Raw genomic sequence first — 9386 nt, forward strand, 5'->3', positions numbered from 1 at the left:
TCCAATAAAACAAAAAAACAAGAATGTAGTTTATACATTCTTGTTTATTACACAACAACAAATAATAGTGATGATACAATTATTATTGTCATGCTGATTAAGAAAGGAAGTAATAAATCAGATAATGCATCAGATACAATACTTTATTAAAATGAGATGACCTTAGATCACGTTTGCCACAAAGTCGCCGTGATTTCTCTAACCTGCAACTATAAGTAAATTCAAGAAGGAGGAAGTTGTTGCAAAGGATCATCTGCAAAGGATTATGGGTTGTGTAGTTCCTTTACAGTCTTGTGCTATTGACTTGTTTGGGTTTTTGCTTTGAATCAAATGTTTTATTGATTCATCTCGCAGCAGAAACTCTTGAAATATTTCCTTCTCTTTCCTAACTGCGGAAGCCACCGACCTTAAGGTGCTTTACCGCCACCGGCTGGATGTGGGTCTGCGGACATTTACTTCCGGAAACAACGCCGACGTGATGACGTCAGAGAGGGGGACGGTATGGCGAATGTCAAAGTCAAAACCTCCCCCCGTGATCCGCGGGAAAACTGAAAAAATGGCGACGGTAGAAGTTTAGCGCCGGAGATACAGAGAGAGAGAGACAGAAAGAAAGAGAGAGACTGAGAAAAGACAGTAAGAGACAGAGAGAGAGAGAGACAGACAGAGAAAGACAGTAGGAGACAAGGAGAGAATCACAGACAGAGAAATACAGCAAGAGAGAGAATCACAGACAGAGAGAGATAGAGAACGACAGTAAGAGACAGAGAGAGGGAGAGACAGACAGAGAAAGACAGTAGGAGACAAGGAGAGAAAGAGACAGACAGAGAGAGACAGAGGAAGACAGTAAGAGAGAGAGAGAGAGAGACAGATAGAGGTAAACGGAGACACAGATCACCTGTCTGTCTCACGGCAGTCTGACCTATCTGAAGCACCAGAGGAGGTAAGACCTTCACATGTCTCACCATTGTGTGTGTGTGTGTGTGTGTGTGTGTGTGTGTGTGTGTGTGTGTGTGTGCGCGTGTGCGTGTGTGTGTGTGTGTGTACGTGTGTGTACTAAATAGTTATAACTAACCCAGTTTGTTATTTTATACTCTATATATGTATTAGTTGTATTATATATATTAATTATATTCATTAGATATTAGTGCAGACATGTTTGTCTGATCACCTGTCTAACTGACTATCTGTCTGCAGGATGTTTGAGGACCTGATTGAAGACTTCTGTGGTCTAGAGCCTCAGGTGTCTCCAGGGGGCGGGGTATGTCAGAAGGGTCGGAGTCTTGATGAAGAAGAAGGGGAGGGGTCCAGTCTGAGTGTTGGACAATTCGTCCTCTGTCATTGGTCAGATGGACTCTACTACCTGGGCAAGATACAGAGGGTAACACACACATATGCATACACAGACACACAAACACACACAGAAACACACTTACTGAAACCCACACATAGATCCACACTAAAGAACTTTGATTGGTGTCCGTAAATCTCTGCTGTGGTTGGTCCTTTTGCTGTGATTATACATCTCTGCTGTGATTGGACAGGTGAGCTCGTCCAGACAGAGCTGCTTCGTCACCTTCGAAGATAACTCCAAGTTCTGGGTTCTGTGGAAGGACATCCAACACGGTGAGAGGGAGACATGTGGACAGACAGAAACTCCACACATATTCTCCATCATGTTGTCTTTTCTGTCTCACTCTGTCTTTGCTCTGTGACTCAGAATGTTTTGTCCAATCACATTGCAGCTGGAGTGCCGGGTGAGGAGCCTCGATGTTCTGTTTGTCGTTGGGTGGGGCCAAACTCTGATGGCCAATCAAATCCAGCCAACCAGATCCTCATCTGTGGGAAGTGTGGGATTGGTGAGTGAGACAGACAGACAGACAGGTAGAGAGAGAACGCGACAGACTGTCACAGCATGAAATTAGAAAGACAGTGGGGTAGAATGTTGCAGCGGGTAGAGAGAACCACTCCATTTGTTGAACCACCAGCCCTACCAGTGTGTCTGGGTGTGTGGGTGAGAGAGGAGGCCGAGGAGAGAGCAGCTGGAGGTCACAGACCTACCTTAACATTTTTAAGAATGCAATCATTTCCTTGTTCAGGTAACAGTTTTCTCTGAGAATTGATTTCATTTCCAAGCAAAGTTAGTTTTACACTGAAACCTCCTGAACTGAATCGATAGTTGAATGAATCAAAATGAATCAAACTCAACCCTATTCATGAAATTACCAATACATATGGGGCGGGCAGTGTGTCTTCAGTCTGTGGACAGGCTTGAATATGTCTTCTTCTAGGTCCTCAGATAAACTAGTGATCACTAATTGAAAAATAAAATCAGTTCAGTGAAATATTCAAACTCAGTTTGATGAGAACCATTGTCTATAAACTCTTCACTGAAGATAAGCCAGGTAGGAGGAACACAAAGTTTCAAAGAATAGAAGTGACAGGATATTGTAGAGATATTTGAGGATGACTGACTTATGACAATAAATAATTCTGAAGCATCATCACAGGACAATACAACACATTACAAACATACGTCTACAACTGGGACTGAACTAGTTTGTCTTAATATTCTGGGTCTGTCTGCTTCTCGGTCTCTCTCAGGTTTCCATCAGCAGTGTCATGTTCCTCCTGTAGAGGGCAGCAACATCCTCAGTCCCTGGTTCTGTAGACGCTGTGTGTTTGCTTTGGCTGTCAGGGTATTTACACACACACAAACACACACACAAGCTGCTTTCAAATATGAAGTCTGCAGATCCTCTGTATTTTCTCTGGAGGATCATGTGTGAACACAAATGTCAGAGTTTCTTCTTTCTCCTCCTGAACTCCTGGTATAACGTATAAATCAAGGAGAAGGGATGTATTACCTCTGCTGCAGAGGTCATGTGATCATGTTTACATCAACTGCCATCACCTACCGACATCAGCTCTTATCACCACAAACTTGTGTGTCAGCACTTTTTCACCAGAGAGGTTTGTTTTAGTTTCTTCAAGTTTGTGTCCTGTGTTAGAAGCTCCTCACCCCCCCACTCACTCAGTGAATCAGTGGAGGATCCTCTGCTGTTCACACTTTGACTCCTCCAGACTTTCTGTGGACTTTATATCAGGGGCCGCAGAAACTCCGGAGGCTCTCAATCAGAAATTTGTGTTCACACATGCACCTTCTCCAGAGAAACTCCAGACTTCAGTGCAGGTCTGGAAGCATCTTCACACACATACATACACACACCATCATCATCTCTTCATCTCCAGAGAAACTTACGGTGTGTGTCCTCCTCACAGAAAGGGGGCGCTCTAAAGAAAGGTCCAGTAGCTAAAGCTCTGTCAGCCATGAAGCAGGTGCTGTTGTACGATCTGGACTCGCTGGACTGGGACTCTCAGCACCGGACCAATCAGCAGCAGTGTTACTGTTACTGTGGAGGCCCGGGAGAGTGAGTTCAACCAATTACAGACAAGCACATACTGACTCATGTCATGATGTCATCGATGTCCAGTGTGTCACTGTGTGTGTGTGTGTGTGTGTGTGTGTGTGTTTATGTGTGTGTAGGTGGTATCTGAAGATGCTGCAGTGTTTCAGGTGTCAGCAGTGGTTCCATGAAGCTTGTATCCAGAGTCTGAACGAGTCCATGATGTTTGGAGACAGGTAACCTGACACCTCACCTGTCCCCTGACACCCCACCTGTCCTCTGTCACCTCACCTGTCCTCTGACACCCCACCTGTCCCCTGACACCCCACCTGTCCTCTGACACCCCACCTGTCCTCTGACACCCCACCTGTCCTCTGACACCTCACCTGTCCTCTGTCACCTCACCTGTCCTCTGTCACCTCACCTGTCCTCTGTCACCTCACCTGTCCTCTGACACCCCACCTGTCCCCTGACACCCCACCTGTCCTCTGTCACCTTACCTGTCCTCTGACACCCCACCTGTCCTCTGACACCCCACCTGTCCTCTGACACCCCACCTGTCCTCTGTCACCCCACCTGTCCTCTGTCACCTCACCTGTCCTCTGACACCCCACCTGTCCCCTGACACCCCACCTGTCCCCTGACACCCCACCTATCCTCTGACACCCCACCTGTCCTCTGTCACCTTACCTGTCCTCTGACACCCCACCTGTCCTCTGTCACCTAACCTGTCCTCTGACACCCCACCTGTCCCCTGACACCCCACCTGTCCCCTGACACCCCACCTGTCCTCTGTCACCTTACCTGTCCTCTGACACCCCACCTGTCCTCTGTCACCCCACCTGTCCTCTGTCACCTCACCTGTCCTCTGACACCCCACCTGTCCCCTGACACCCTACCTGTCCCCTGACACCCCACCTGTCCTCTGACACCTCACCTGTCCTCTGTCACCTTACCTGTCCTCTGACACCCCACCTGTCCTCTGACACCTCACTTGTCCTCTGACACCCCACCTGTCCTCTGTCACCCCACCTGTCCTCTGACACCCCACCTGTCCTCTGACACCCCACCTGTCCTCTGTCACCCCACCTGTCCTCTGTCACCCCACCTGTCCTCTGTCACCCCACCTGTCCTCTGACACCTCACCTGTCCTCTGTCACCTTACCTGTCCTCTGACACCCCACCTGTCCTCTGACACCCCACCTGTCCTCTGACACCTCACTTGTCCTCTGACACCCCACCTGTCCTCTGACACCTCACTTGTCCTCTGACACCCCACCTGTCCTCTGACAACCCACCTGTCCTCTGTCACCCCACCTGTCCCCTGACACCCCACCTGTCCTCTGTCACCTTACCTGTCCACTGACACCCCACCTGTCCTCTGACACCCCACCTGTCCTCTGACACCTCACTTGTCCTCTGACACCCCACCTGTCCTCTGACACCCCACCTGTCCTCTGACACCTCACCTGTCCTCTGACACCCCACCTGTCCTCTGTCACCTCACCTGTCCTCTGTCACCTCACCTGTCCTCTGACACCCCACCTATCCTCTGACACCTCACTTGTCCTCTGACACCCCACCTGTCCTCTGACACCCCACCTGTCCTCTGTCACCTCACCTGTCCTCTGACACCCCACCTATCCTCTGACACCTCACATGTCCTCTGACACCCCACCTGTCCTCTGACACCTCACCTGTCCTCTGACACCCCACCTGTCCTCTGTCACCTCACCTGTCCTCTGTCACCTCACCTGTCCTCTGACACCCCACCTATCCTCTGACACCTCACATGTCCTCTGACACCCCACCTGTCCTCTGACACCTCACATGTCCTCTGACACCCCACCTGTCCTCTGACACCTCACCTGTCCTCTGACAACCCACCTGTCCTCTGACACCTCACCTGTCCTCTGACACCCCACCTGTCCTCTGACACCTCACTTGTCCTCTGACACCCCACCTATCCTCTGACACCTCACTTGTCCTCTGACACCCCACCTATCCTCTGACACCTCACATGTCCTCTGACACCTCACATGTCCTCTGTCTGACTCTCCACAGGTTCTACCTCTTCCTGTGTTCGGTCTGTAGTAAGGGGACAGAGTACGTCCGTCGTTTGTCTCTCAGATGGGTGGATGTGGTTCATCTGGTTCTCTACAACCTGTCCGTCAGCAGCAAAAAAAAGTACTTCGAGCTGGACGAGATCCTCGCCTTTGTTTCCGCCAATTGGGAACATCTACAGCTCGGAAAGGTGACAAATTGAGTCAAACTAGACCAGGACTAGACTAAGCTAGACCTGGATCAAACTAACTTAAAGTAACTCTTGTTTGTTTGTGTCTTTGTTGTTTAGCTGTCAAATACTCTTCCAGCAGACAGAGGGCAGCACCTTCTAGATGCCCTGAACAAATACAAGAGCAAGTAAGAGCCACACAGCTGCAGCAATATGCCCGGATTCACCTGTTTCAACATATCCATTCTTTCAGTTATCCAGCAGAACCTAACAATCACAGTCAGGCTAGGTGGCCACATGATGCTGGTTATCAACTCATTAAGTTAACTGTGGGTTTCCTCTACATATGAGCATGTGCACATAAAAGGGGCGGGGTTAACTGCATTACTGTTTTACAGCTTTTAGTTTAAGTGTTTGCAATTCCGAAAACAGAGTTTATTTCTGTTGTAAGACAAGAGACGTCTCAGGAGATGTAACTTCGCTGAACCCAGGTCTGTGGAATCAGAGATCCCTGTGTGAGCACCGAGCAGAACCTGAACCAGAATATGATTTAGAACATGAACCAACATGCCCTGATGGTCCCGTCAGCTGAGGGTTCACCTGCAGTTCTGTGTTTCCTGTGATGCTCCAGCTCAGATAACTCTCTGAGATCCAACAATTGTTTTACTTCAATTATGAAACATCCTCCTGTTACAGCATTGACTTAATGTGACTTCTCTGGGTCCTGCAGTCTCATGACCTTTTATGGGCATTGGTGGGGCGTTACTAATTAGGAAAAACTGGTGCGCTTTCAACTTATGAAGACATTGCATACATACATATATATGTGTCTATAACACAGACCTGGTCTGCAGTTTAAGAACGTGTCATTAATCTGACGTAGAGTTTTCTTAGGAAAACTCTTAAGAACAAGTTAAAGAAAATTCTTAAGAAGAAATTGGTGAATGAGGCCTGGTGCTCCTACATGTCAGGTTGGTTCTGTTGGCTCCAGCAGCTGACAAAGGTTTACCATTAGATCTTTAAGAAACCCATCAGATGAGCTCAAATGATCTTGAGGGTCTCTGAAGACCCTGGTCCTCCTCAGAGACTCTAACAATCCTCACCAGCTTATTGACAACTTAACCTGGAGCAGGTTAGCTGTCCAGCACAAGTTACCATGGTGATTGAGCTTCGTAGCACTGGGAACTCCATGATAGTTACCCCGACAACTGCAGATTCTGCTTGGTAGTAAAGGCTCCTGGTTCTCTTGTGCAGGTTTCTTTGTGGGAAGGAGATTAAGAAGAGGAAGTGCATCTTTCGTCTGAGGACCAGAGTTCCGCCTAACCCCCCCTCCAAGCTTTTTCCTGAGCGTGCTCAAAATGAAGGGGGCCAGAGCCTCAAGAATGGTGTAGACAGAAACAGGTAATTGTCACGGTGACAGTGTGGTAACACCATTACCTGACCTGCACAGTCATATGATGCCAATGTGCTGTGTTTGTGTTCAGTGCTTCAACCAAGAGGAAGAGGAGGAAGTCCAAATGGCTGCTCGAAGACGCCATCCCTAACGTACGACTCTTTTTCTTCTGTTTCCTGTTTCCTCAAGTGTCAAGATCAAGAGACAAAAAGTTTGTTTGTGTTGTTTGTAGAACGAGTCGTCCTGCAGCTGGACGTCCAACCACCACATGGCCAACTTCTTTGACTTCACCCTGGATGAACTGCAGAGCCTTAAGAGGTGAGACCAATCAATAGACTTCAAATAATAGATAATCATCTGATCACTGGCACCATGTGATATACTCCTCCAATAATCAGTAAGCTGATCAGATTTGATGTCCTCCTCTCCTCCAGTAGAACCGTCAGTATTGATCAGGATTCCACTGACGCCTCCACTTCAGGTTCTGCTACGACCAGTGCCTCCTACCACCTCAGGTAACTGACGTTACCGAACAGTTAACTTGTTTTAACTAACACTTAACTTATCATTTACTTATGTTCACAAACACTAAACAAACCATACAATGTTAAAGTTGACGTTAACTAATGTTTTCTAATACCAACTAACTGTTAACTACTATTAACTAACCCTTAGTAGACTGTAAAGTAATACTACTAACCCTAACAAACCATTAACTAATGTTAACTTATATTCACTCATATTGTCTTACTTTAATTAAATATTAACTCATGTTAACTAACATTATTTATGATTTTTAACAGTAACTAACCGTTAATTAATGTTAACTAATGCTCTTACGAGCATCATCATTATGCCCTATTTTACTGAATGTGTAACAAGTCAACCTCTGACCTCAGGAGGAGGGTGGGCAGCAGGAAGAGGAAGTTACCTAGCTACAGCCAGTGGGCCAGTCGCAGCGAAGCAGGGGAGGAGCTTACTGGGATCTTGGAGGATCCAGAAGCTATAACCCACGCCCATCTATCATCAAACTCCTCCCATTTCCTTTCCAACCCCTCCCAGCTCCACTCATCCATTTCCTCGTATTTTGGAGGGGCGGGCAGACTGACCAATGGGGAGAGGTACCAGGTGTTGGCTCGACGAATCACTCCACAGGGGACAGTCCAGTACCTGCTGGAGTGGGAGGGGACAACACCATATTAGGACGTTTTCCTGTTACGCTTTGATTCCTCTTCCTCCACTCACTGGTTCTACCGATTCTTTTAGTTGTTTTATTTCTATGCCGACGATCCACCTAACTCATCTGCTGGTTGCAGGGACGTTGGTTTTAGTCAAAGTTTTTAAGAACACTGACGTCTTTTATTTGACAGAAATAGATAATGAAAGAACATCTGTTCCCACGATGACATGTTAGACCACAACATCAAAGCATGTCCTCACAAAACCCTGTTCGCTAGAGTCCTCAGTCTGTTCCCTTAGACATCCGTCCTCCTGTCCCCTCTTACATCAGTCAAACATCTGAGACTTCTCCATTGTGTCCCTGTAAACCTGTATCAGACACGTGACCCCGTAAACCCTTCTGATGTTTGCATGTGTTTGGAGGAATCAGGAGTCAAAGTTAAAAAAAGTGAAAAGAAAATGTTTGTGTATGAACAGGCACACACACTCAGTAGTGTTGCATTGTGTGTTTTCAGGAGTTTAAACATGTTTGTTCTTATTCGTAAACGGTCAGTGGCTCCTGTAGTTTCCTATAGCACCCACTGTCTGTCAGACAGCACGGTGCCTCCCCTGTCCTTGCACTCACCTGTCCTCACAGTTAGTAACGTGTTTGGTGAACTCATCAGGTATTTCTAATGCGTTGTTAAAGTCACCATCACTTTCTACCTGTGACCGACTGTCGAGATCAGAGCTCCTATACCAAAACTACAAAAACGATAAACTACAAATCCCAGGCTCCCAGAGCTGTGATCTTGCACTATAACATTCAGTATCTATGCAAACTTCAAGAGAAACTGATAATCGATCACAAATATTGATCAGTGATCAGGAGCTGTGTTTTGTTCATGTAAATTAGATAAAGTTTGATGTTAGCTCATAGCTAACAGCCCATTGTTTAGAATGAGGAATGCTAACAGTGCTAATAGTGCTAACAGTCTCTGAGCTGTCATACTGTCACTCTGTCACTTTAAACCTCCCCCTCGCCGCCATGGTTACCACGGTCCCTTACTATTGGATGGTTCTTGTGATCATGTGACTATTTGTCTATTCAGCTGACCAATCAGCTGTCTCTGGAATAAAAGATGATTCTTGACCTTTGAACCCTCTGTGTGTGTGTACATACACGTTTTTTGTTCCA

At 47.0% G+C, this 9386-nt stretch overlaps 1 protein-coding gene across 2 annotated transcripts; it reads left to right on the top strand.

Annotated features, from left to right (window-relative positions):
* The first annotated feature begins 457 nt into the window (after positions 1-457).
* Positions 458-9349, top strand: phf19 (PHD finger protein 19). Of its 2 annotated transcripts, none has more exons than XM_062384983.1 (14): positions 458-940; positions 1195-1378; positions 1542-1623; positions 1743-1856; positions 2602-2696; positions 3280-3428; positions 3545-3640; positions 5469-5658; positions 5758-5825; positions 6892-7038; positions 7122-7182; positions 7263-7348; positions 7468-7540; positions 7925-9349. In XM_062384983.1, the coding sequence occupies exons 2-14, from the start codon at positions 1196-1198 to the stop codon at positions 8231-8233; spliced, it is 1653 nt and encodes a 550-aa protein (XP_062240967.1). In that variant the 5' UTR covers positions 458-940; position 1195; the 3' UTR covers positions 8234-9349. The 2 variants fall into 2 exon arrangements, with proteins under 2 accessions (XP_062240967.1, XP_062240966.1); XM_062384982.1 differs by having other exon boundaries at positions 459-940; positions 7465-7540.
* The last annotated feature ends 37 nt before the right edge of the window (positions 9350-9386 follow it).

Source organism: Platichthys flesus, chromosome 3 (assembly GCF_949316205.1).
Source record: "Platichthys flesus chromosome 3, fPlaFle2.1, whole genome shotgun sequence".
In the NCBI taxonomy this organism is placed as follows: Eukaryota; Metazoa; Chordata; class Actinopteri; order Pleuronectiformes; family Pleuronectidae; genus Platichthys; species Platichthys flesus.

Coding starts and splice junctions, on each gene's coding strand:
- phf19 (XM_062384982.1), top strand. CDS start 1,196: ATGTTTGAGGACCTGATTGAAGACTTCTGTGGTCTAGAGCCTCAGGTG. Junction 1,624..1,742: donor GTGGAAGGACATCCAACACG/GTGAGAGGGAGA, acceptor ATCACATTGCAG/CTGGAGTGCCGGGTGAGGAG. Junction 7,541..7,924: donor CGACCAGTGCCTCCTACCAC/CTCAGGTAACTG, acceptor TCAACCTCTGAC/CTCAGGAGGAGGGTGGGCAG.